Source organism: Myotis daubentonii, chromosome 16 (assembly GCF_963259705.1).
Source record: "Myotis daubentonii chromosome 16, mMyoDau2.1, whole genome shotgun sequence".
NCBI lineage: Eukaryota > Metazoa > Chordata > Mammalia > Chiroptera > Vespertilionidae > Myotis > Myotis daubentonii.
In genome coordinates this window covers 12085929-12113812 of record NC_081855.1, presented here as the reverse complement: position 1 = coordinate 12113812, position 27884 = coordinate 12085929, and the positions used below count along the sequence as shown (strand labels likewise).

The following is a 27884-nucleotide window of genomic DNA, read 5'->3' as shown; positions in this document are numbered from 1 at the left end:
GGCGCATGGCAACTGCTGATGTCACAATGCCCCCATTTACGGCAGACTCAGGCTCCTGGACCACCTGTGGTGGCAGAGAGAGCATGGCTGGCAGCAGCAAAGAAACTGACCAACGGGGAAGTGGGATCAAGCACCTGAAGGAACCATCAAGACACTGAAGGAAGCATGGGGAACCTCAGAAAACTCTCAGGTAAGGGAAGCATGGGGACCTCAGAAGCTGTCAAGTAGTGGTCCAGGTGGGAACAAAGGTGAAGTTAAAAATGCAGGAACCCAGGGCCGTGCCCTTCACAGGAGCCTCCTGCTGGTGGAGGAGGGCGGAGCCCGGCATTCTGCGGGCACAGCCCCTGGGGCCCCGAAACATCCCACGGCCAGGCTTCAGCTCCCTGATTCTGATGAGCTGTCTGCAGAAGGCTTGGCTTTGAGGAACAGTCAGGTGAACCCACAGTGCAGTCAGGGTGACAACTCTATTTAAACAGGAACACACACACACGTAACATACCCACGCTTCCTCCTGGATGGTGGGGGTGAGGGAGCGAGTCGAGTCCCCCCTGTGATGCCTGGTGTCCAGAGAGAGTTGAGCACCAGGGAGAAGTGAGCGAGGAGGTAAGGGACTTTTCTGTTCTGTGAGGCAGCTCTTTGGAGGATGGTCAACAGTCACACGAACAGAAGAGTTTAAAAAGTAATAATGAATATTCAAGTTGCTTATTTTAAAATATCTAAGAACAGAATACAAAGTGTCAGTAGCACTAGCTGGTTTGGCTCAGTGGATAGAGCATCAGCGTGAGGACTGGGCGGGGGGGGCGGTCCTGGGTTCGATTCCAGTCAAGGGCATATGCCCGGGTTGCAGGCTCAATCCCCAGTAGGGGGCATATATGTTTGTGTGCACATGTGAACAGCTGATCAATGATTCACTCCAATGATTCTCTCTCATCATTGATATTTCTCTCTCTCTCTCTCTCTCTCTCTCTCTCTCTCTCTCTCTCCCTCTCCCTTCCTTTCTGAAATCAATAAATATATATTTTTAAAAAAAGTCTCAGTAAATAAGAACAATTCATAAACTTTATGATCAATGCAGGCCCTGTGGAGTAAGGATAGGGCAGGAGACTTATTTATGGGTGAGGAGGTGCTCCCCTCTCCGCTCTGCCCAGCCCCAGGTACCACTCAGGGTGGTGTTCCTGGCATCCAGAGACCCAGAGGCCACTCTGTGCTGGCAGCTCTGGTTTGGCACTTGTTTGCGCTTCATTGAGTCAGCATGAGAGAAGCAGAAAGACTAGGAAGGGCAAGCACATGGGAAGCCGGAGTTTCTGGGTTCAGATTCGATCAGCTCCATGCTGACAGGGGCGGTGGCTCCTGTTTCTCTCTGTGTGTGCCTGTGTGTGTATGTGTGTGTGTGTGTGTCTTTTGTTGACCTTCTGGGTTTCAGGGTCACAGTCTCCCTCTAAGCTTCCTGACAAGCACTTCACTCTCTTGACGTCTTCCAAGTGCTCTAGTTGTGGAACTTTCAGGCTCCAGAAACACGATCTGCCCTGTGGGGCAGCTCTAGCACCCTCACTTCATCCTCTGCTGCCAACATCGGAGGTCTGGAGTCTTCAGGCTGGGGTGGGGTGGCCTGCAGCTTCCTCCTCATCTCTAATTGAACTGAGGGCCCCCTGGCTACCATATCAGATGGGTGAGTGTGGGTGTCTGTGTGTATTTCTGATGTGTCTGTATGGGCTTATGTGCTTGTATGTCGGTGCATGTGTATGTCTGTTTCTCTGTGTTTGTCTCTGTGTGTATGTGATTATGTCTCTGTGTGTATTTCCACGTGTGTCCCAGTACATGTATGTTCATGTGCACATGTGAACCTGTGTTTCTGTATATGTCTGTGTCTGTGTGTGCATGTTTGTATGTATGTTCCTGTGTGTATTTGTGTATTTCTATGTGTGCCTGAGTGTATATGTGTGTTTGTGTCTATGTATATTTCTGTGTGTATCTGTGTGTCTCTGTGCATGTGTGTCTGTGTGTATTTCTGTGTGTACACATGTGTTTATGTGTATTTGTGTATGTGCCTTTGTGTTTGTGTGTCTGTGTGTGTCTCTGTTTGTGTGTTCCAGAGGCCCCTGCTGGCTATGCCCTCTGTTCCTCTTGCAGTGACTGTCAGAGTCGAGGATGGACACGAGGCTGCGAGGCCCTGGGGAGTGTGGAAAGGGCAGCAGCTGGCCCAGGCCACTCCCTGGGAGTTTTGGTAGAAAAGGAGAAAAATAGAAGTCAGGAAGCTTGGGGTCAAGGAAAGAATTTTTCAGAGGAGCGGGAGACTTGGGAATATTTGAAAGCAGAAAGGGAGGGGGAAGTGGAGAGGGACACTTGGCAATGCTGGAGAGGAGGCCGGGAGCGAGGCTAGATGGGAGAGGCTGGAGGAGTGTGGACCAAGAGAGGAAAATGGGCATCAGCCCAACTGCTCTCATCAGGATTGGTACCAGGCTTGGAGAGAGCTGAGACCCCAGCACCTGGGGCTGTCACAGTCGGGAATGGACTCCACCAGCAAAGGAGCCGACAGAATAAGCAAGCTTAGAAAAGGCGGACACCCGGGTGAGCTTAGTATTATTGTTCATGCACCCGTGTATGTTCACTTCCTCATGGGACTCATGCCAGGGCTAAGTCTCTGCTTTTCACAGGCTCAGGATCCATTGGGATATGGATGTATCTGTTGTACTTGAAATCTTGCCTAGCACATGAGTCTTCACCCCTGCCCATGCCCATATCCATGCCCATTCCTACTCCCAAACCCGTTTCCTCACCTTCCCCAAGCCCATCCCCATCTCCATCAGCATCCTTGTGCCCATCCCCCTTCTCATCCCCATTCCTATGCCCATCCCCATGCGCATGTCCAACCCCATGTCTATTCCCATCCCCATTCTCATGTCCATCCCCTTTCCTATACCAATCCCCATGCCCATGCCTATCCCCCTGCCCATCCTATCCCCACTTTACCAGAGAAAAATGAGGTGAGGAGAGGTCAGTAACTAGCCCAGAGTTACACAGCTGGCTAATGCCAGAACCAGGACTTGAACATAGCATCATCTGATACCAAGGTCCACGCTTGAACTCCCATGACATATTCTCAGATGGTCCCGGGCTCTGTCTGAGTTCTGACTTTACTGAGTGTTTGACCTTCAATGTTGATTTGTCTGCTCCTGACTTGGCCCTTCACTGTTCAAACTTCAGTCAGCTTATGCATCTCAGCTCAGACTTTTCCATCAGCTACTGGCCACACACTTGACCCTTGCCCTACTTCTTCCCCGGATATCAAGGGACTTCCCCAGCCCCAGTTTCCCTCAGACCACCACATCTCTGATGACAGGACCTACAGGTAGGCAGGCAGGAAGATAGGCTCATAGGAAGGTGTTGAGGAGGTATTTTAAGTTGAATGGGCCAACCTCATGTCCAGTATGTGGCCTGGAGGGGAGTCTGCTGTGGAGGGAGAAGGCAGGCAGTGAATCCACGGCTCACCATGGGCAGCTGTTTGGAATGTGCTAGGGAATCAATGAGAAAGGAAGAAAGGTTTGTCAAGTTACAGTGAGTTGAGACCAGACTCTAGAATGTGTGCTAGGAGGTCAGGCCGGCTGCCTTGGAAATACTTGGCCTACTTTGATTTTCAATTTCCATTGTTTCTTTCTAAAACAAATGTTCCTTTTACCTTTGTAATTCTTAAAGTTTTTAGGAACATGGGAAAGAATGATTTTGTTCTGGGTTTAGAGACTTGCTTTTGGCCTTGGAGAGACAAGGGCCAATTTGCTAATTAGCTAATTACAGCCTAAAGCCACGGGCTGATGGCCAGGCCGCTGAGAGGTGCAGGCTGCCTGCAGTGCATCTCAGACACTGCGTTCATCTCCAGCCAGACCCTGTGGCCCACTGTTCCACTCACACTGGAAGGCTCTAAGCCTCCCCACGCCTATGCCCCTTGTTTTTCCACTACACTGATCTTTTGTCTCTTCTTCCCCCATCTCAATCCAAGTCTCCTCACTGATGCTAAAGAGAATCTCCCTTTCTCTCTCTCACACATACACCCATCTCCACACACCCACCTAAACACACACACTCATACACACCTACACACACTCACCCAACACCCACACACTCACACCCATACCCAATACACCCATACATACCCACATACCCACCCAAACACATACACCACACACCCACACATACATACCCACATCCATTCATACCCAGGCTGAGTTGACTTGGCTTGATGATAAATTGGATTTTGAGGATGAAGGAAAGTTGAAAAAGACTCCTATTTTGTCAAATGGTGTGTTGGTTGTGCTGTTTAATAAAACGTGGGAGACCAATGAAGAAGCAGGTGTGGAGTGTGTGTGTGTGTGTGTGTGTGTGTGTGTAATAGAGTAGTTCTGAGGCACTTTCAATATCCAAGGAGAGCTATCCCGTTGGGGATTTGTTATGTAATCCTGGAGTTCAGATATGAGTCCATGGCTGGAGACATGTGTGGGAGCATGGCACAGTAATAAGGTCACCCTGAGAGGGGGTGCCCTGGGGAAGAGATGGGCACCCAGACTGAAGTGGAGCAGAGGAGAAGGAACCAACAAAGAGCCTGAAAGAACAGGCAGTGAGGTGGTGACCCCAGGCAGAGGGGGAGGGATGGACCTGGGGGAAGAGGGGTTTGGATAGTGGCCGGAGGTTCCATCGCTGCAATAGGCCAGACAAGCTGGGTGGTAAATGCAAAGTAGGTAACTGGGTTTGGCAACATCAGAGACATTTGCTGAATGGACAACTGAGATTTTACTTCATCAGTTGGCACTTTCATTTAAAAATCAACTTAGAAAACCTGGTGGTATAATCTCCTTGATGCCCACCAAGAATTAGGTGAGGAGGACACCCCAAACACAACCATCTTCTCAAAGTAGCCTTCAAATGAAGCCACGAGGCACAAGCTGAAAGACATCCCACTTGTTTGATTGCTCAGAAACCACCAGTAAAAGGTGGCCAACGTGAAGAAGTGTTTCTGAAACTTGAATCAACATTTCCAGTGACATCACAGTTTGGCATAGCTGTTCTGAATCTAGGGGCATATTAACGCACCATTTCTATGACGTGCCTGAAGCAAACCATTAACCTTTCTGCTTTTCTGTTCTCCAGTGAGGAGACCACAGATTAGGTTGGGTGATTCTTAAACTTCTTTCTCAAACTTTCAAAGGCATCAGCATCACCAAGAGGGCATGTTGAAATACAGTCCCTGGGCCCCACCCCAGAGTGTATGATGTAGGCCAGGGTGGAACCAGAGAAAATGCATTTCTCACATGCTTCCATGATGCTGCTGCTGCTGGCCCCTGAGGACCCCTAACCCTGAGGACCCCTAACCCTGAGGACCCCTGTCCAGAACCCATGCTCCCTGAGAGGAGGGATGCTGTCCCCCTGGCTTCCCTGGTTCTTAGGAGGCACTTGATAAATCTGCATAAAAATGAGTGAATTAAAAGCACCTCTGTGGACCCCTAAGGGCTGATGCTGAGGTGAGAGCTGTGCTGAGTCAGAGAAAGGCTGTCCCTGGATTTGCTCCTGGGCAGCCCTGCAAGGGCTCTGCTTGGAGCTCCTGTGGCCAAGCAGCCACCTGTGGACTCTGCGTTCTTGGGGAGCTCTTTCTAACCTGCAGGGTTTTGTTTTGACTGTAGGAATCCTTTAACAATTCAGCTCATGCCTGCAGCTTTCTGTGCGGGGGGCAGGGGGGGTTAGGCAGAGGAACACAATGACACAGCGACTTAAGGGATAACATTTTTCTGGGGCCATCGTGTGGCCCCTGATGATTCAAGTGTTGCTCTCTGCTCTCCAGGCAGAGGAAACCGCTGTGGCCTGGCTCCTGGCTCTGAGAGGTGGAGTGAGTTAGGTCTCCCTCAAGGCACCATGGCCGCTGGTGGCCACAGCCCATCATGCACACCTCTTCTGGTGCAGGCCCTGTGCCCTCCCTGCACCCTCCCTGCGCACAGAGCCCCTTTCTTCCTGCAGGAAAAGTGCTTCCTTCACAGCCTGCCGCAGGCCAAGGAGCCCAGAGTCCCAGACATCCTGACCTGCTCAGCTCTACCGGGAGGTGCCTGCTGTTTTCCCAGGGTTAAGGACCCTGCGGCTGTTGCATACAGGCTGGGTCCTGTGGGCTCCTGTGGGATCGTGGCTGTAAGGGGAAAAGCCCATGTGCTGACCTCCCAGCCTTGACTGTGGCTCAGCCAGAAAGCAGCTCTGGAGTCCCCGGCCTGCCCAGGCCGCAGCCCAGGCAGAGACGCTGCTGATCTCAGCCCTGCTGGCTGCACATTCCTGGGTGATGAGGAGGATTCCAGTGTTTACTTGGAACAATGTTTTCCTGTGTCTGAACCAGCGGGTGTTAAATTCTTCCAGATTTCTGGCTCCACGCTGCAGCTGCACGGACAGACCAGGGTCTATGGCAGCTGGCAGGCAGTAGAAGCCGGCCCGCTGGGCGCCTTCAGTGTCTGGAATTCCATGTGGTGGATGGAGAGACTGTGAGCCTGGCTCCGTGGGCCACTCAGAACTCTCGCTGTGCTTTCGCATTTCTACCCTTCAGAGCAAAAGTCAGCTTTCCTCTTGAAATGCGGTGGGGACCGAAAGCCAGCCCAGTTCTGGCGGTCGGGCTTGCAGTGTTTTCTCTGCAGTATAAACCCAGGAGTTGGGCTCCTGAGGGATTCATTTGATGGGTCCTGGCAATGTGAGTGCATCCAGTTTCTGGGGCCTGCTGTGCCAGGAGGGCGGGGCCTGCTGTGCCAGGAGGGCAGGGCCTGCTGTGCTAGGAGGGCAGAGCCTGATGGAGCTGAGGGTGGCAAACCCAAGTCCTCATTCTACCCAGGAGGAAACTGAGGCCCAGGATGGTCTAATGACATGAGGGATAGAAAGTCAGGCTGGAAAGACCTGTCCCCAGGATGGCTGGTTGAAGCTCTCAGAACCGTGCTGGTTGGAGACTGTGGTCGCCTATACCTACTGCTATGGTTTATTGCTGAGCAAGATCATCAATGATGGCACAACCCATGAGAGACAGTCTTCCCTGTAAGTGTTGATAAATCAATGGCTGTAAAGACACCGAGAACTTCAGGAAACCAATAGAATCATTTCAAAGAGAATGGTGCTCTTTTCTTCCACTTCACATAGCAAACAGCTTCTTCATCCAATGTTCTGGGCTGAGGACCATTCAGGGACACACTGGGACCCACGCTGACTCGCATCTGTGGAGTCTTTGGTGAAGCTCCAGCCTCTGCACAGGTGCTGTTCAGCCTCTTTTTTTTTTTCACCAAAAGACATGTTTTTATTGATTTGAGAGAGAGAGGAAGGGAGAGAAACATTGATCAGTTGCCTTTTTATACATGACCCAACCAGGGATTAAACCTGAAACACAGGTATGTGCCCTGACTGGGATCAAACCCACGACTTTTCAATGTATGGCATGACACTCCAACCCACTGAGCCACACCGGCCAGCACCATTCAGCCAAATGCGAGTATGGCATGGGGTTGACAGTGGCCTTGAAACTCACATCATTCCCCTGTGCTCTCACACCCCAGAGCCCCTTTTATGGTGTTTGTGTGTGTGTGTGTGTGTGTGTGTGCACGCACATATGCATGTGTGAGCTTGTGCAGGCACATCAGGAAGGGAAGATCAGTGGCAACCCTGATCTCAGGCTCTGGGTGGAGCCCATATAGTCCTATCTAATAATAGACAAACATAGTAATTGACTGTACCTTCGCTATGCCTCCCATTGGTTAATCAGCAAGATATGCAAATTAACTGCCAACAAAGATGGTGGTTAATTTGCAAACATAGGTGCGAAGCGGCAGAGCGAAGACTGAAGGTGGCTCCCGCTGGAGCAAAGGCCTGGGTCCTGGGTGCCAGAGGAAAACCGGTGCCGGCAGCCAGGGGAAAGGAAGGACTATTGCACGAATCTTTTCATGCAACAGGCCTCTAGTATTTACATAGTGGGGTTGGATAGAACAGTTCCCCGAGAGAACTTGTCATTTGATCTGGCTGCTTTCACAAAGTCATTTTGATGCCAAGGGTATGTTTACTTGGTTTTAAAACAAACCATTAAAATTTCAACTTCCTGTGCTCCTCAGGTAATGTGCAAAGCAGGCACCCTAGCACCATCTCTGCATCCCCTTCACACTTTGTCCCATCCCTCCCTCCAGTCCCAACCCCTCTGGCAGAGTGAGTAAGTCTGCCGTTTCAAGATGGCTGCTTCAAAATTGACGACGGCTTCATTTTTTGCTATTTTATAACTCTGTGTTCTCCTCTCAATAGCAACGGTTTTGTCCTGTAGAGATGGGGTGAGAGGAGTGGGGAGTGGGGGTGAGAGAGAGGAGTGGTTACTCAGTGGAGTGGCTCCCACAGCTGGCAGAGTGCAAAGCCCTTCGCTGTGCAGCCTCGTGGCAGGAGTTTCCTCTGAATGTCAGGTAAGGGTCTGGTGTAACGAATTACCCCACACTAGTTGCTTGAAGCAAACGTTTGTCCTAGTTTCTCTGTGCCTGGAATTTGGGTGTGACTTGCTCTGTGCCTCTGTCTGCAGGAGAGATGGGCATGGTTCTGGCTGGGGCTGTGGTCTCACCTGGAGGCTCAGCTGTGGGAGGCTCCACTCCACACGCACATAATTATTGGTGAGATCAAGTCCTCACAGCCTGTTCCATGAAGGGCCTCCGTTCTTGGCTGTTGTCTGGCACCCTCCCTCAGTCCCCTGGTATGCTGGCTTCTCCAGAGGGAAGCTCATCGTATAGCTTCCCACAGAATGAATGAAATGGGGGAGAGAGAGTTCAAGATGGGAGCCAAACTTCTGTAACCTAATCTCGGAAGTAGCATCCTGGCACTTTTGCGTATTGTATTTGTTAGAAGTGAGCTGCTGCTCAAGAGGGCATTTCATCAGCATGTGAGCACCAGGAGGTGAACCAATAGGGCCATCTTGGAGGCTGCCTCCTTGAGGCACCGTGAGCCCAGCTGCTGTGGAGCCTGTGCAGCCTGCGGGCTGGCTGCCAAGCAGTTCTGACCAGCCAGTGGCCATGATGGGCAGAGGGAGCGAGTTCAGTGTCCACTCCTTGGAGCTTTGTTGTCCTAGCATCCAGAAGACTTCTCAGAGAAACATTGATCACTTGAGATTGAACCTGCAACCTACGTATGTGCCCTGACCGGGAATCAAACCTACAACCTTTTGGTGCAGGGAATGATGCTCCAACCAACTGAGCCCCCCCAACCAGGGCAGTCATGAAGTGCTTTTATCTGAATCAACAGGATTATCAAAACATCTATTGAGGCAGGGTGTTTCTCATCCTGGATATAAGAAAACTGAAGTTCAGAAAGTTTAAAAATTGCCTCAAGATTAGACATAAATAGGTGAAGCTGGATTTCAAAAGCAATTCTCCTGACTCTAAGTCCCATGCTCCATCCCACATCCCCCTTAACACTGCCTGCATTCCTCAGTCTCCAGATTATTCCCAGTAGGAATTTGGCGAGACTTCTTGGCCCAGTGTCACTCATTAAGTCATTTTAGAGCAGGCTGCAGAGACCTGAGAAGGGACATAGAACTCAGCTAGGAGGGGGGTGTCAGTGCTGGAGGCTGCATGGGAGACATGGCTGCTGACTCGAGTTAGTCACACAGGGTGTGTGTGTGTGTGTGTGTGTGTGTGTGTGTGTGTGTACATGTTTGTGCATGCTGGTGTGTGGTTCATCCCAGAGAACATTCATATGTCCCACTCAGGGCTCTGTGTTACATGTGCATGTGGACACATGTCTACAAGGGAACACAGATGCCTCAAACTGCTCAAGGTCAATAATGCTCTGCAGAGGGTGTGCTTTGTGAGCAGAGGGTATAAGTGGTATACAGAGGGCTGTTCGGATCTGCAAAGTGGGGCGGGCAGGGTCGGGTAGTGAGATGTGGGGGCAGCAGTGTGGTAGTATTTGTGTTTCAGGGTCCCCCGAGTCCATCTCCTGACACCTGCTGTTCCAGTCTCTTTCCCGATCTTCACTTTTTGACCTGTTTTTGGTGGGATGCATTCTGTTACTAATTGCTCCAGCCTGAAAGTTGGACCGGCTGTTTGACATTGTGGAGGATACCACAGTCCTACATACTAATGTTGACAGTAGTTAACCGACGGGCTCTCACCACACACCCAGGCCCTGTGCTCAATGCCTTATGTGAATTATCTCATGACAAAAATCCTCAGAGCAACCCACGGATAGTTCTTGTTATTGTCCCTATTTTACAGATGGGAACAATAAGACTTCAAAAGTTTAAGCATCTCATCTCCACTCACACAGCTAAGAAGCAGTTGGCCTGTACTGAACACACGCTCTTAATTTTACGCTACACTTTCCTCCAAAGTCCAAACAATTATTTAATTTGCAGCTTTTCCTTATCAGGAACTTTGGCTAGTTCTCTTACTAGTTGCCCTCTTGAGATATTGAGCTACATATGTGATAACATCACAGAAACACCACAAGGGCAGCAAGGAGCAAGCTAGGTTTCTGCCATGCTACACATAGGTGGACGCTAAAGGCCAGGCTTTCGCCGGGGTGAGGGCAGCCATGCGATAGGACACACTCTGTGAAGGGCTGTTCCCAGATTTCCAAGGATTCTGTGCATCTCACGGCTGTGCCAATGAGACACATCACAGGCCTTGTTGTTTGATTGGACTTCTGACTCAACAAAAACTCTTTTTATCAGGACTTCAAAATCTCCTGGCATGCTGCCCACACCTATTTCCTACATGGTTAGCAGTTATGTTTCACTGTATACCACCTGAGTATATTTGTGCCTAGAACATACTGAATATCGCTCCTCAATTTCAAAAGGCCTCTTTCTTGGCCTCCAGGGAAATTGATAATTGTTATTTTCTCTTGAAACCATAGGCAATAGTTTCCTATATATGTAATTGTCCATTTCCCACAAAACAATCCATAATAGTGACATTATATTTATAATTTGCCAGTTTACCCCCTTCATTCTGCTTCTCAGAAACATAGTGAAATGAGCTTCACCAGGGACCTACCAAAGCTTCCAGCCAGAAGTGAGCCCTAGAGGAGATCAGAACCAGGCAAGTCAGTCTGGCCTTGGTTTGGACCATAATTAGTCCTGAAAGTAGACAACGAGAAATAGAGAGATAGATGGGCGGTCCTAAGTAGATGACACATGGGGGCCTTGGGGGAGAACGTTGGCTATGGATAAGCCTACCTAGAGGGCTGGCCGGCCTCCCCTAAGGACAGTCATAGGAGCAGTTCTGGAAGGAGAGAGAAAGGGACTGGAGAGCAGGGGCCACACGAGTACATTTACAGTCATTCTGAGGGAAGAAAACAGCAAGTGGCAGGTACCCTGGGTGCTGCATCTGATGGTGGTAAGACCTGGCCAGGTCTGGTGGGAATGGAGCACAGACTGGACCAGTGAGGATGGACATGGAGGTTCAGAAGAAAAGCGGAGTTTGAATTCAGTACATTTAGGCCGCAGGAACTTTCCGTATCAGATAGGGCTGCACTTTACTTGCGATCCTTGACTGCTGTGGCTCTAAGTCCCTATCTGTTGCTCTTCTGGGCACTTCACAGGCAGGGTCTTATTCAGTCATTCAGTCTTTACAGTCTTCCTGCAAAGGAGGCATGTTGTTCCCATGTTACAGATGGGAAAGCTAAATCCTAGAGGGAGGGAGGGAAAGAGAGAGAGAGAGATATTTGCCCACTTAAAAGCAGTAAGTGACAGTGCTAGGATTTGAATCCAGGCCATCCCATTAGTTATATTTATTTTTCATGTTTATTAGGGTAACACCCACCTCTGCCAGTTGACCTTCATCACTAGCAGCTACTGTCAGCCAGCTAGTCTACGGTTCCCTGTGCAAGTGTGTGGCTGCCTAAAGTTTGGATTCCCAGCAATCCTTGGCAATCCCAGGGGAAGTTGCTCTGGCAATTGCAGTAACACCTGTTCATCTAATGGTTCTGATTCAAGTGCCTGAGGACAGAGCAATGAATGTGATCAATGAGATCCCTGTTCTTACCTTCTAGTTGGTTAAGAGGAAATAAACAAATGAGAAAATCGTAAGGAATGCCAGCAGGAACAGTGCTATGCAGAGAATGAAAATAAAAGATGTGGTAGCAACTGGCAGCTACTTTAGGCAGTCATGAAAAGCCTCACTGAAGAGTTCACATTCAGGATGACTTATAAGAAGGAACCATCCATGCGAAGATAAGGGAAACACACATCCAGGCAGAGGGACCTGCTGGAGAAGGTCCCTAACATGGGAACGAACTTGGTGTGTGTGAGAAGGCAAGAAAGACCAAGGAGGCTGGTGTAGTGAATGATGGGAATGGCACCAACTGAGGCTACAAGGACAGAAAGGAGCCACTCAACTCCTTGGCTGGGTTTGTAGGCCAAAGTAAAGAATTTGCATTGCATCCTAAATGGAATGGGAATTCTGTGGAGTGTTGGCAGCAGGAGGATTTAATTTGATTTTTGTTTAAAAGTTATCACTCTGTAGAGAAGGCATTGAAAGGGGAAAAAGTGGAAGTAAGACCACCTAGCAGGTCTTTGGTAGTCCAATGAGTAGATGTTTATATCTTGGATAAGACTGGCGATATAGAGAAGTTAAATAATGGTAGAGGAAGGTGGGGGGAGAATAATGGATTGACTATACTAAGTGAAGAAGCAAGAGAAATCAAAGACAACTCAGATTTTTGAATGAGGCAATTTGCTGAATGATGGCATCTCTCTCTGAAATGGAAAAGACTGGAAAGGAACATATTAGGGAGTAAGGTTAAGAGTTTAAACCATGAAAAGTTTGACATCCTAGATACTATACAAATGAAGATGTATGGATGGCGGTTCGATATATAAGTTTGGTCTTTGGGGAAAGGATCAGGCTAGAATTAAGATTTGCCAAATAGATGAGATGTAAAGCCACAGAACTGACTGATGTCACCCTGGGGGCAGGTGAAAATTAAAAAAAAAAAAGGGAGCTCAGAAATCATCAATAGAGACTGAGAAGAAGGGCGGTGAGTGGCGTGGGAGGAACATAGGTGTAAGTGGTGTCTGGAAACAAGTAGGAAAATGTTTGAAGAACATGAGAGTGATCGACTATATCCAGGGCCATTGCATCTTGGAGGGGCCTGAGTTGCAATGGAGAAACATTTTTTGATAAGAATAAGCACATCATAGTGGGAAGGAGGCAGTGTGGTGGTGGGGAGAGATACAGGAGTTCCTGATGAATTCTTGAGTTTTTCCCCAAGGTGGGCGAGGCAAGGATATCAGCTGAGAGTGAGAGGGAGAAGGAGGTGCTGAGGTGGTTTGGAATAGTTGTTTAGGGAGTGGGAAAGTGAAAAGACTTGGAAAGGGGGATAGTAGGCTGGGCTAGTTGTGTTGACTGACTTTTAGAGAAGCAGGAAGCAAAAGGATTCTGTAGGTAGACAACCTGAGTGAAAACCTTGAGTGATGTTGGATGAGCTATTTAACATCCCTGTGGACTTTAGTCTCCTTTCTTATAAAATTAGGTAATGTAGCATCTAATACATAAGGTTTTGGTGAGGATTAAGTTAGTTAATATAGGTGAGGTGCTTAGACTCTACCCACAGGAACATGTCACAGGAACTGTAGTTATTATCATTCTCTGTGAGACGATAGAGCGGGTGCATTTTTCTCCCAGCATGTTCAGCTGCTGAGGTCACACTCAGGAGAGCCCAACAGTTGGGTTTCACTAGCACTGGGCTTGGTCATGCAAATATGGTAGGGGCAGGATATGTGGGTTTAAGGTCCTTTGCAAGAGATTATAAGGAGAGACCATGGAATTTAAATAGGATAAAGCAGGAAATGAGGACATGAAGGAGTGACTGAGAGAGGAAGGTAGAATTAGTGGGTTGAAATAGAGGAATTGCTAGACTGGGAGCTGCTTGAGGGAGTGAGCTGGAAGGATAGAAGCGGTAACAGAATGGGGTGCTCACAGCTGAGACTGTGGATATATGCAGCTATTGGTGATGATGAGAAAAATGGACTAACTACAGGAATGGGTGGCAAAGACTGAGAGGAAGACACGTATTAGTTGCTATATTGTCCCCATTTTAATGGAAGTGAGTAGGTCAAGAAAGGTTGGGCTAAGGATTTGTATGAGTCATTTATGAGATGGTGACAAAACTACCGATGCTGGTCAGAGTAAAAGTGCCAAGGAAGGCCGTGTCCAGGCGGTCAAATTGTCAGTGACTAAGGGTAAGAACCAGAGGGCAGAAGCTGGCAGCAAAAGGTGGATGAGCTTCAAAGAAGCAGGAAGAAAAATGGTTTGAGAATGGCAGTGAGAAGACGGGGGATAAGTACCCATCTGGGGTCCAGAAACCTGGAAGCTGTGAGGGGGCAAATAGCACTCCCTTGACAGACCTGTGGGGACCAGGGGGAGAGGGTCCCTTTGGTGATGATCTGACAAAGCATTCTTGGCAGAAAGCCTCAGGGTTGTATGGAGGTAGTGGTGTCTCCAAATTGCAGCTTTTTATCCTTAGCTTTTCAGATTTTGGATTCAGTTTAACAGTTTACTCAAAACTCCAAGCAAATCCCACACTTTTTGTTCCCTGACAATTTTCTTAACATAATGTGGAATGATACTTATACTAGAGTTATTTTTGTCTTCCTCTGAGAGCACAGGGAAGAACAGCATCTTTCGGGGGTACATTTAGGAAAGGTTTCCGAGTGGCTGAGTTGAGCTGCACTCTGGGTTTTGGAGGACATGCAGTTCCTTAGAAGTGGGGAGACAGAAGAGAATTGAGGACAAAGGCAACAGGACATGCCAAGAAGTAAAGGCCTGAGAGCTTGGTGAGGGTCGGGTGATGGGCTGTCAGAGTCACTGGGCTGTCGAGTGTACATGTGTGGCTGTGTGTGTGTGTGTATGAAATGTGGTGATAGGGGCCAAGATTGGGAAAGTTTCCTAGGACTACACTTTGAAGGGTCTTGCTAAGGAATGTGCATTTTATTTACAGGCAATAGAGAGTAAGAAAGTTTTGACCAGAAGTGTGACATGATCAGATTTTCCTCAGTTGGTTTTCTGTCCTTAGAATGTATGCCTGGTGTAGCGCTTGGCACAGTATAATCGTTCAGTAAGTACTTATTGAATGAATGGATGAATATATTTATAAATGATAATTCTTGCAGTAGTCATGTGGAGGATAAACTATGGGGAAAGAGAATAGAGGAGTCAGAAGATCCATTTGGGGCATGGACTCTGAACTCGGGGTACAAGAGGGAAGGAGGAGTTAAGTTTCTACTTTGAGGGTCAGGAGGGATGGTGATGCCATTGACAGAAGCAGGTGTGAAGGCAGAGACATTTGTAGAAGTGTGTGTGTGGACAATACTGAGCTTCGTTTTGGACAGATTTAAATTTGATGAAAAGGCAACACTTATTTAATAAGCTGTTGGAAATAAGAATCTCTTAGGAGAAAGATGGTTCCAAGTACTACATTTTGGTTAATTATCCAGATCTCAGTGGTACTGAAGGCACAGAGATAAAGCTTTTGGGAAGTGATTAATTTTGACCAAACTAAAAAGAAAATGATTAATAATTTAGGATGCCAATGTAATCATTTATAATGGGACATATATCTATGTGCTATTTGATATATCAATTTTCAGAAGACTGCTGAGTGAACAGGAACAAAAGGGGCCACTCTCATTGAGTTATATAGCCAATGAGCCCTTCTTTTTATCCATTCACTTCTCAGAGAACAGATATGGACATTCCCAAGCCCATGGCGCCCTGTCCCTTACACAGTGTGGCAGGAAACTTGCAAACATTAGAAGGATCTTTTCCACACTGTCTTGCTTTCTCGATAGAAAATATGAGACACAATTTGACAATTTCTTGATGGCTTGGGGATTTCATTAAGAGCACCGATGATTTTTATTGGGAGCAACGTTATGGGAATGGCTTCATTAGAGTTGGGGACTGGGGTGGGGAATTGAGACCAGTGGCCCCTTCCCTAAGTGGCTCATGCTTCTGTAGGAAATTGGTTTGCTCCTCAGGGTTCTTTGGTCCCCTCAAGCGTCACACACCATGTCTTGACAATTGGCTGGATAATTTTGCCATCTCCTGTTTGGCGAGGTTGTTGGGTGACCTTCACTTGGCTCCTACAGCATGAGTTCTAGGCACCAAACCTTGAAGTTCAGAGAGTATTTTTCATTGATCCCATTGTTAGTTCTTTGCTGGCACATACAATTTTAACAAAGCATCCAAGTGTGTAAGATACTTTTGGGGGCAATTCCCTGTGCGTAGCTGGTCTTGGCCACAGGGAGCTGATTCTTTTTCACTTTTTCCCTGGTCCTCCTATGACTGGAGTGCAATAGGGCTATTGCTCCAGCTTGCCTGCCTGAAGTCTACCTCACACTGGTGCTTAGAGCATTTGTTTACAGATTTCATTTTAGTGTCTGATCTCATCACTACAGGCTGTGCTCTAGTGAATGGTAGGCCTTGGAGCTGGGAGGACCCCTAGGGACCAATGCAGCAAATACCCTCGCTGCTTCTTGTTCATGAAGACAGGGGAACACTGAGGACACTACCCGCCTCTCGGGGGGGAGGGGCAGTGGCTTTGGCAATACTGAATTTTCTGGGAGACTAGCAACCATCGGTGGCCAACATTTGCCAAGCACCTTGCTATACAGAGGTTTATAAATAGGGGAAGAGTGCTGGTCAATTTTCATTTTAAAAGACACAGCTTATTACTTATGGAAGCTAAAATTGGAAACACTGTAAAATTCCCCAATGGAGACACAATTAATGTTGGTTATTCACTGGATGGATTATTAAGTAGCCTCTAGAATAATCATGAAAAATCTTTAGGAACATGAGAAAATATAATGATAGAGCAGAAATGATGGATTCAAAAGGATATGTGCATTTGGTGACCATGGCTGTGTAAGAGCCAGGAGAGTACACAGGCACCGACTGAGCAATACTTAACAAGGTTACAAGATCAAAAAACAACCTTTTCCAAACTTTCTACCATACTGACATATAACTTCAATTATGAGAACACGTACAAATAAATACAGCAAAATGCACCTGGCCCTCGCTGACATAGCACTCACAGGAACTGCTCTTCTAGAAGGGGAGATAGTTTCTTCTGGCTTCTCCCCCTGGTCTGCCAGGGGCACAGGTGGAGGAGGGTAGGGCTCTGCTCATTGGGAGAGTTGTCCATGGACAGCATTGAGATCATCTCCTTCACCCCATTTTCTATTTCAACAGGTTGAGTACCATCTTCAGAGCTTTCCATGCTTTGATTCATCCCCAAATGATGTACTTTTTTTTTGTTTTTAAAAAAATTCAGGGCAAAGTGCAAACCCTTGATTTTCAGGAAGTGATTTATTTGGATTGTGGTTCATCTCAGGAACACTCATCTCTAATCATTAGAAGTTTTTTATTTAATCACTAGAAGCCCAAAATTCATGCACTGGATGGGGTTAGGGCAGGGGTGGGCAAACTTTTTGACTCGAGGGCCACAATGGGTTCTTAAACTGGACCGGAGGGCCGGAACTAAAGCATGGATGGAGTGTTTGTGTGAACTAATATAAATTCAAAAGTAAACATCATTACATAAAAGGGTACGGTTCTTTTTTTTTTTTAGTTTTATTCATTTCAAACGGGCCGGATCCGGCCCGCAGGCCATAGTTTGCCCACGGCTGGGTTAGGGGGTCCTTCAGCCCAGCCTGCCCCTTCTCACAGTCTGGGAGCCCTCAGGGGATGTCCTACTGATGGCTTAGATGTGGGGAGTAGGCCTAAGCCGAAGTCTGGCCTCCCTCTGAGGGAGGCAACTGGGCCAATCAGGGGAAGGCACTGCCCCATTACCCCACTGCTGCTGCCACTGCCAGCCACTGCAGCTGCCTGCCCTTGGCCCTGGCAGCCGCTGCAGCTTTATCCAGAAAGACTTCAGCTGTCTGGCCTAATTAGCATATTATGCTTTTATTATTATAGATTATTATAGATATTTGGAGGATATCTGTTAGCCAAGAGTTGGGTGCAATGTGCAATGCATGGATTTTCTCACAGTTGGGCATCAGCTTGGGTAACTGTATGACACTGAGGACATGGTGTCAATATGCTAATGGAATGACTGAATTCTGTAGAATGCAGCTACTTTAGTTCTTTGCTTCTGGGCAAATCACCTTCTTCAAAACAGACACTGGCCTGAGTTGCTAGTGCTTTTAGCATTTTAAAGGAGGGGGTGGCCTGGTCCATTGGCTGAGGCAAGTCCTGGGAAAATGACTGTCGGTCTCGCCCTGCTTCTCTAGGTGCACAATGCCCCCATTGTTCCAGGGAGCAGGACTTCCTTTTCCTGATGGGTTAGACACGAGAGGCCATGCACTTTCATGGGCTCATTGCTCAGGATCCAGCTGTCAACAGAGGGAAGGCCTCGGAGCAGACATCGCCTAACATCTGTCATGTCCAGTTTTCTGAACATGGGGCTGCAGGGCCACTTCTCAATGCCTGTTTCTCTATATATTTCCTACTTGTTGGCCATTCGAGCAAACTGCCTCCCAAACTGTCTGCAGGAGACAGGCTGAGGGGCTCTCCTACAATTGTGCCTGTTTGGCTTGTTCTGAAATGTTCATTTTAAACTTTGAACTTGATCTATAGATCACCTGGACATATGCTTTATGCCTAATGGATCTTCATATTAGATCTTAAAATGGAAACTTTAATATTTATGATTTAATATTCCTTGGATCAGTATAAAACTAAATTCATATTTGTACTTGATAGGTATACAATGCTCAGTACTTTTTCCTGTGGTGAATTTGTAAAGCATTTATTCAGCCCACTCAACAATATAGTTCAGATGCAGACATATACCGTTGGGAAACAGCCCATGTGAATTGCATACTGGATGAAAATGTGGCCACTGAGCAAAGAAGGACTTCACTCAGGACCTGAAAACACTGAGGCTGGCTGACATTTAACACCCACTGCCCATCATGGTCTTGTGCTTCAAGATTCACCAGCACCACTTTCTCTTCTTGAACCTGTTTCTTGACATCCTCCCCATACAGGCTGAGTCTGTCCCTTACTGGGGCTGCAAGCTCCTTGAACCAAGGCTCTGCCTCCTCTTGCTCTATGTTCCCAGTACCTACTGCATTGGCTAGCACATGGGAACACCAACACCCATCTGAAGAGTGACTAATATGACTTGTTTTGACCTATGTACAAGGATGTGTCTCCTTTATTCTGATGACAAGGAAGACATGGATTATGCTTATTTGAATTGTTGGTATGGGAAACAAACCTGCTTTGTGGAATCTTGACATTGAGAAGCACCTCTTGCTTGGGGTCAAAGCAAGAGGTTAGTGTGGAGAATTCATGATGTGTTTTGTGTGGGAGCAGGGCCCCCACCAATATAGATTTGTTGAATGCATGCATGGATGGATGAATGAATTGATGCTGCATGGTCATAGACACTTGAACTCTCTCCACTGTTGTGTCTCTCAAGGTATACACATAATTCTCCAAGAAAATACATAGCATACAGAAGCATTTCCACAAGGAGGGTGTGCCCCTCCCACCCACCATAAGTGGTGAATTGATGAGGCCAGATCTCTATGAGAAAGAAGATGGCACTTCTGACTAGATTCCCCACCTCCCTGCCCCAGATGTGGTTAGAGACAATTGCTCCCCCAGAAAGAGACATGGTCTGTATTAGAACATGCTCACAACTACTAAAGATGCCCTTCATGTGCAACTTGACTTTTTAACAGAGTGCAAGAATGGGCTTGTTCCTCCTCTCCTTGGAGTGTGTGTGCGTTTAGGGAAGGATAGCAATGAGGATGAGAAGAGGGCAGCATAAGGAGGGGCCAGAGAACTCTGCTTTTCTGAAAGACCAACTTACCCCTCTACATCCCCATTTCCCTCTGTCTAAACAGTTCTAAGGTTCCCAGTGCTTTCCAACATCAGTGCTGCTAAAGGCACATCAAACCATTGTCTGTGGGCACCCTCAGAGCCTTCAGGTGGAGGTGGGACCATGGCAAGAGTTTCCATAGCTTCCATGGGATTGGGGGCAAGATAAAGAGGTGAAGACAACTGTGATACGGTGGGGCTAATGGGGAGTCTGTGGTGAGCACTGTGCTTTCCTAGGTCTAATTGCAGGGGTCAGAGCCTATGGGTAGCCTGTAAGGTGGGGGGCACTGGGGATGAAGACCCCTAAGAAGAACACACTGACCCTGTGCCAGGCTGGTTCATACCAGGAACATTGCTCTGCATCATAGAGAAAAGTCTTCTGGCCTAAGTGGCAGCTTCCTCTTCAGCCAAAAATAAATGAGGAGCAGCCAGAGGTCAGACAAAGAAATAGGGAAGGGGAGGAAATGAGAGGTTGAAGGGATGTGTCAGGGTGAAACAAACTGCATCAGCTTCCTGTTTCAGATAATGTGATTGTCCTTCTGGGCCAAGACAAGACTCTTAAGTATGGCTGAGGAAAAAGTGAGAGCTGAGACACAGCAAGACAAGGCAGCTGAAGACTGGAGTAGAGAAGAGAGGAGAGAGGCCAACAGAGGGAAATAAGTCTGGTTTCTGATGGAGCACTAGGCCCTCATGCTGGATTGTTCTTCTGGGTATAGACACTTTTGAGGAACCAACCTTCTGAGATGGATTTCAGAGGAAGTGAGCCATCAAAGACTCAGCTACTCCCTGAGCAAGTTCATCCTTCCATCCTCCTATATTATAACATTCTCTGATGCTCACAGTTTGGAAACAAGGGCTGGAGAAAGACCTCAGAATCCACACATACATTTTTCCGGTTACTTGTTCCATGAATGAGTGCATGACTGAATGAAGGATCCTCTGGTCAAATGAGATTAGGGATGCTACATTTCATCTGCTACAAATCAATCTACCTTTGGAGATTACAGAGCAAGTCAACATAGTAACAGCTCTGAGAAACCCTGCACTAAAGGAATTTGTTTAACATGTCAGTTTTTAAACTTACCTGACTGAGGACAGATCTGCTAAACTTATAGCCCACCACCCCATAGACTATGTCGATAGTGCCCCGGATTAAACAACTAATGCGGCCATATAGGGTAATCCCCACCATGGATAGTTTTCCCCCTTTATCTAACACTTATTAGTATCCTGAGATATTCTTGCATTCTATGGGACAAGCTTAGGAAACACTGGGTTAAGATAATGTCTTGCCTATCATGAGATTGCAAATGGCACTACTTCCATAGCATTATTGGGGCTAACGGTTTGAGTGGGGTTGACTTATGCTGGTGCATTCATCCATCAGACCTGCTTGGAAACCACAAAGTCCTTTTGTAAGATGGTTCCTGAGATAAGGAGGCAGCTTGTGGCCACAGAGGGTGAGATGAGCTTTGCATGAGAATATCATTCACAGCCACAGTTTTCTTAGCTTAGTGCTTTAAGGTACTGGCTTTTTTTTTTTTTTTTTTAATCTAAGTCAATTCCAGAACAGGCAGGTGGTGATAGAAATGCTCCATGGTCCTTAAATATTTAAAGGTCACTGATATGCAGTACTGACTATATATAACAAAGCATTCTTGAATGAAAATGTATTTTAGAATTGCCAGAGGAATGGAATGACCTGGATCTGCTTCCCATTTCTTAAATAGCAAATATCCTATAAATCTTCAGTGTTTTTTGGTTTAGATTTTAAACAGCAGTTCCCAAGTTGTGTTGCACATTAGCATTAAGAATTTAATTCTGATGCCTGTGTTGCATCCCGTTCCAGTGAAATCACAATATTGTGGGTGGGAATCAGGCATTTGAATTTTTAAAGGTTCCCTAGTAATTCCAATGTGCAGCAAAGTTGAGGTATCACTGGTTTAGAGCACTTTTATTTCCAGATATTTAATTATAACAGCAGTGCCTCTGTGAGAGAAGCAGGACAGGAATTTCTCCTCATCCTCACCTTTTTTGATAACAGAAGTCCCAAGAAGTTAAGGATCATAATCAAGGTCACACATTCATGTTAGGTTCCAGGCAAGTGCCACTCCTTTGAATTTATTTAGGTCACACCCAGCATATCAGGCTGGATGCTGGAAATGGTGGGATAAGAGATTGGATGGGGTAGGGATGGGGAGGAGCTGGGGTTGAAAACCCAGTGGATGGATCATGGGCCTTGTGTCTGAGAGAGAAACACGGAAACCACATCAGTGTTGTGTCTTCTGCCCTCCAATCAGGGTTGTTTCTATCTGAAGACTGCTGGTCTACATTTCATTTACAGAGAGAATGGAATCTTTGTCACAGCCTAAAGCTTGTCATCAGACTTAATGTCAATTATTTCTCTCCTCTTATTTTCCAACAAGTCCTCCCCATGCATTCTAAGGCCGTCTCAAACATTCCCTCCTTTGGTTTTCTAGTTTCCTCATTCCTGGATCAGCAGGTAGGAGACAAACTTGCCATTTTCTAGAATTGTGCTACTGGCCAGAGGGCTACTGTAGGGTCCAGAAATATATGGTGAAAGGTTTTGAGCAAGATGGTGACTTATACAATTGTAGATTACTATTGAAACAAACAGTTTACTAATAACTGGACTTCATTGAGGCTTCAGGGTTCATTAACTAGAAACTTAGCAGGAAGGATAAAGGGAATTATCCAAAATTCCCTAAATACCATCAACTCAAGACAGTTTTCTTTTCACCATCTGGCATGATTGAGTAATCCTACTGAACATATGAGATGAAGTAAAAACACATTCCTACCAGCTCTACAAATATGGAAAATAAGCCAAGCATTCTCTTCCATTGTAGATAGACAAGTGTGGGCTGGGAGACCCTGGAGGTCATACTCTATACTACTGGGAACTTGGAATGATGCACTGAAATTCTGAGATCCCATGGTAGGTCTTAGAAGAAGTAAGATGCTTTCACTTCCAATTTTTTTTTTTTTAATGACTATGTGAAACTCTCAAGTTTAGAGGACTATTTGAGCATTACTTCTTCCCTAGCCTCAGAAAAATGACACTGAATTCTCCTATGAATGTATTGTCATAAAAGATTTTCACTAAGGCAATAAAAGGGACTCTGTCAGGCCTGGATCAGAGGTTTGACAAAGGCTAGCTTAAAAAAAAGAGTATGGGAAGAAACCAAGATGGCAGCATAGGTAAATACCGGAGTTTGCTGCCTCGCACAACCACTTCAAAAATACAACTAAAAGACGGAACGGACATCATCCAGAACCACAGCAAGGCTGGCTGAGTGGAAATTCTACAACTAGAAGGAAAGAGAAAAGCATACTGAGACTCAGAGGAAGGGCAGTGCGGAAATAAAATACTAAGGTATGGAGGCGCACACGGAGCAGGCTGGTGGCTGAAGGTGCGGTTGTTGTTTTCAATCGGGAGGGAGTCTCAGGCTCGCTCAGTTCTGGGTGAGTCTCTGGAGACCCAGACTCATACGGGAGAGGCGGGACTGTCTGGCATCGGTCAGAACTCGAAGGCAGCTTTCTCTCAGATGGGCTTGCAGCAATTACTGGGACACTGAGAAGTGGGGCCTCTGAGAGCAGCCATAACTGCTAGCCCCACCCTGTTGATCCAGTGGGACCTGCCCCACCCAAGCCCTGCAGGGAGGCTTTTGCTGGATAGTCTCAGGCAAAGGCTAGATTAGCACCTCCCTAGAGATCCAGAGCCATTGTACCCAGAGGTCAGAGTGGGACCATCCAGTTTGCAGCTCCGGGGAACCATAAAGGACGCACTCAGGGGTCAGACTCAGTGAGCACCAAAGCCCCATTGAAGCAAGTCTTGCCCTGGAGGGGTGTGTCCAGCACAGAAGTTCTCCCACTGCAGACACAGCTGATTCTCACAGCCAATTGGCTTGGAGGTCAATTCCTCCCAGTGATACCAAAAACAATCAAGGCTTAACTACAACAAGACTGTGCGCAAAGACCACAGGGGGGTGCACCAAAAGTGTCCTCCTCAGGTAATTGGGGAGGCTGAACCACTGGGTCCTAGAGGACACTTAGCACAGAAAACCACTTTATCAACACAGGGAAGCATAAAAAATGCGTAGACAAAGAAAAAGGACACAAATGACAGAAATGGAGGAAAGCAAACTACTGGACATAGAGTTCAAAACCACACTTTTAAGGTTTTTCAAGAATTTTCTAGAAACTGCCGATAAACTTAATGAGACCTACAAGAAATCTAATGAGACCCTCGATGTTGTGATAAAGGACCAACTAGAAATTAAGCATACACTGACTGAAATAAAGAATATTATACAGACTCCCAACAGCAGACTAGAGGATCGCAAGAATCAAGTCAATGATTTGAAATACGAAGAAGCAAAAAACACCCAACCGGAAAAGCAAAATGAAAAAAGAATCCAAAAACATGAAGATAGTGTAAGGAGCCTCTGGGACAGCTTCAAGCATACCAACATCCGAATTATAGGGGTGCCAGAAGATGAGAGAGAGCAAGATATTGAAAACCTATTTGAAGAAATAATGACAGAGAACTTCCCCCACCTGGTGAAAGAAATAGACTTACAAGTCCAGGAAGTGCAGAGAACCCCAAACAAAAGGAATCCAAAGAGGATCACACTAAGACACATCATAATTAAAATGCCAAGAGCAAAAGTCAAAGAGAGAATCTTAAAAGCAGCAAGAGAAAGACAGTCAGTTAACTACAAGGGAGTATCCATAAGACTGTCAGCTGATTTCTCAACAGAAACTTTGCAGGCCAGAAGGGAGTGGCAAGAAATATTCAAAGTGATGAATGCTAAGAACCTACAACCAAGATTACTTTATCCAGCAAAGCTATCATTCAGAATTGAAGGTCAGATAAAGAGCTTCACAGATAAGAAAAAGCTAAAGGAGTTCATCACTATCAAACCAGTATTATAAGAAATGCTGAAAGGTATCCTTTAAGAAGAGGAAGAAGAAGAAAAAGGTAAAGATACAAATTATGAACAACAAATGTGATAGATGTGATAGATTCACATCTATCAACAAGTGAATCTGAAAATCAAGTGAATAATCTGATGAACAGAATGAACTGGTGATTATAATAGAATCAGGAGCATAGAAAGGTAGTGGACTGACTATTCTTGCGGCGGAAAGGAGTGAGGGAGATGCGGGAAGGGACTGGACAAAAATCATGTACCTATGCATGAGAACAGTGGGTGGGGAGTGAGGGAGGAGGGTGAGGTGGGAACTGGGTGGAGGGGAGTTATGGGGGGTAAAAAGAGGAACAAATGTAATAATCTGAATAATAAAGATTTAATTAATCAAAAAAAAGAGTAAGAATGAATATCTAAAATTCTATCTTTTGTTATAATAACAGGCTAACATTTGTAAATAATTCACTTTATAAAGATAGTGAAATTTGAGCCTGCTCCTGTTACAACACTCACTTGTATTCCACAAAGCTTCCTTGAGTAGAAGGATAAAGGTTGGAACACCTGGGAATTGCTTATTTCAGGGGAGTGTTTCATACATGAACAAGTCAGCTAAAGAAAGTTTAGAATCATTATTCAGTCTAAACTAGGCATTCTCAGATTATGGTCCTCAGACCAGCTAAATTACCTGGGAGTTAGTGAGAAATGCAAATTCTCAGATCCCCAAAGCAGACCTAATGAATCAGATCCACTGGGGTAGGACCCAGCCTTCTGTGCTTTAGCTAGCTTTCTGGGTAATTCTAGTGCTCATGAAAGTTTGAGCATTTCCCCAGAGTGTTGGTTCTCAAAGTGTGGTCTCCTGACCAACATCATCAGCATTTCCTGGGAAACTTCTTATAAGTCACCTGAGACTTGTTCAATGGGCATTGGCAGGTGGGAACAAAAATGCTCCATGGTACTTTTAACTGTTCAGAGGCCACAGAGGTGGCAAAATTGAACATATAAACTAATGAATTCTAGAAAACCAGAAGTTCTCTGGACAGGTATGGTGCTAAAGCTTTACATAAATTCTTTCTTTTAATCCATAGAAATCCCTAAATTGATCTTATGCTAATCATCATTTTACATGCAGCAAATAAGGTTTAGAAAGGTTTAAAACACTTGGTTGAACCCAACCAGCATGGCTTAGTGGTTGAGCATTGACTTATGAACCGGGAGGTCACAATTCGATTCCTGGTCAGGGCACATGCCCGGGGTTGCAGGCTGGGTCACTGGTGGAAGATGTGCGGGAGGCAGCTGATCAGTGGTTCTCTCTCATCATTGATGTTTCTGTCTCTCTGTCCCTCCCACTTCATCTCTGAAATAAAAGCCCCACTCAAGCAAGTCCTACTCCATAGGGGTGTCTCCTGCAAAGAAGATCTTCTACTGTATTTGAAGCTGGTCCTCCCAGACATTTGGCCTAGAGGTCAATTCCTTCCAGTGACACCAACAGTAATCAAGGCTCAACTACAGCAAAACTGTGCACACAGCCCACACAGGGGTGCACCTGGAGTTCTCAGCTCAGGTGACTGAGGAGGCTGAGCCACTGGGCCCTACAGGACACCTACTACATAAGGCCACTCTACCAATTCCAGGAGACATAGCAGCTCTACCTAATACATAGAACTAAATACAGGGAAGCAGACAAAATGCAGACACAAAGAAATGTCACAAATGAAAGAACAGAAGGAATCTCCAGAAAAAGAACTAAATGAAATGGAAGCAACGAAATTACTAGACAAAGTTTAAAACAATTGTTATAAGTTTGCTCATGGATTTTAATGAAAGCTTCAAGGGACTTAGTGAGACTTTCAAGGATCTTAGTGAGAATTTCAAAGACATAAAAAAGGACCAGTCAGAAATTAAGCATACACTAACTGAAATAAAAAATACTTTATAGGGATTCAACAGTAAAGGATTCTGAGAATCAAATCAACAAATTGGTATATGAGGGGGAATCTGTAATACTCTCAACAATAAAGATTTTTTAAAATTAAAATATATTTTTAAAATATACTTTTTAAAAAAGAGACAAAATAAAGACACTTATTGGAGGTTCACAGCTGTTAAGGTGGGAGAGAAGCAGTTGAAGTGAGAAGCCCGTATGTTCATACCCTGAATTGCACTGTTCCAAGCCCTTAAATACATCATGTTATTTAATCCTTACAGTAGCCTATGGTAACCATTTTTATTGTCCAACAATAGAAGTTCAGAGCTAAACAAGTTGATATTATATAAAGATCTGAAACCCAGCCTGGGTGATCCAAGCTCCCTACTCTCCACTACCATGCTGTTCTTTACTTAGTATGCTCTATGGAATGTCATTGTGTTTCCCAATTTTGGATTAGATTTTATTCCCCCTAACAAAGGTGTGGGACAGCTATTATTGGATTGAAAGACATTCAAAATTTAATTCCTATACCCTCCCCTTCTTTGAAGAATTGAATTATTTTCTGTGAGAGCCTCTAAATTACCTAATTTTTTTTGTTGTTGTTGTTGGTAGAACTCACAGAAAACATTGGGCTTCCCCTGGAACTGCTGGAAAAACAAGACCCCTGGCCGGCCTATGTCACATATACCTCCCCGATGGTGAAAAGACTCATTGAGAAAAGCAAAGCTAGAGAACTGGAATTCACGCAGGCTCTGGAGGAAAGCCGATGGACTCACAGGCAGAGCAGGACACCCAGTATCATCCATCTGAAAAGAAAAATGTCATCCAAGACCTCTGGCAAAATGGTGTTCAAGGACACGAAGTCAGAGACCATGTTGTCAGTGTGGAGTGATTTTTCAGCATCGGCTGCAGGTCCCACCATCATCCCAGAGCCCTTTCAAATGGATTCCAGAGAAAGTCCCACTGCAAACTTTAACAAGATCATCTTCTCTCGAAAACCTCTGATGAGGATGCTTCCATCAGCTCACTTCTGGCCAGCAAAGAGAAACATTTAAATGTTTAGCAAGCAGTCCCTGCAACCCTCCAAGACTGTACAGCAATTAAGCTTCATTTGCCACAAGTTTCACTATG

At 46.1% G+C, this 27884-nt stretch overlaps 1 protein-coding gene across 1 annotated transcript; it reads left to right on the top strand.

The window, feature by feature from the left end:
• The first annotated feature begins 165 nt into the window (after positions 1 to 165).
• CDRT4 (CMT1A duplicated region transcript 4) lies at positions 166 to 27884 on the top strand. Its single transcript, XM_059671639.1, has 2 exons — positions 166 to 190; positions 27366 to 27884. The coding sequence occupies exons 1-2, from the start codon at positions 166 to 168 to the stop codon at positions 27806 to 27808; spliced, it is 468 nt and encodes a 155-aa protein (XP_059527622.1). The 3' UTR covers positions 27809 to 27884.

Excerpts from the sequence above, each read along its gene's own strand:
- CDRT4 (XM_059671639.1), top strand. The coding sequence starts at position 166 with ATGGGGAACCTCAGAAAACTCTCAG. Across the intron at positions 191-27,365 it reads GAACCTCAGAAAACTCTCAG|AACTCACAGAAAACATTGGG; the intron begins GTAAGGGAAGCA and ends TGTTGTTGGTAG.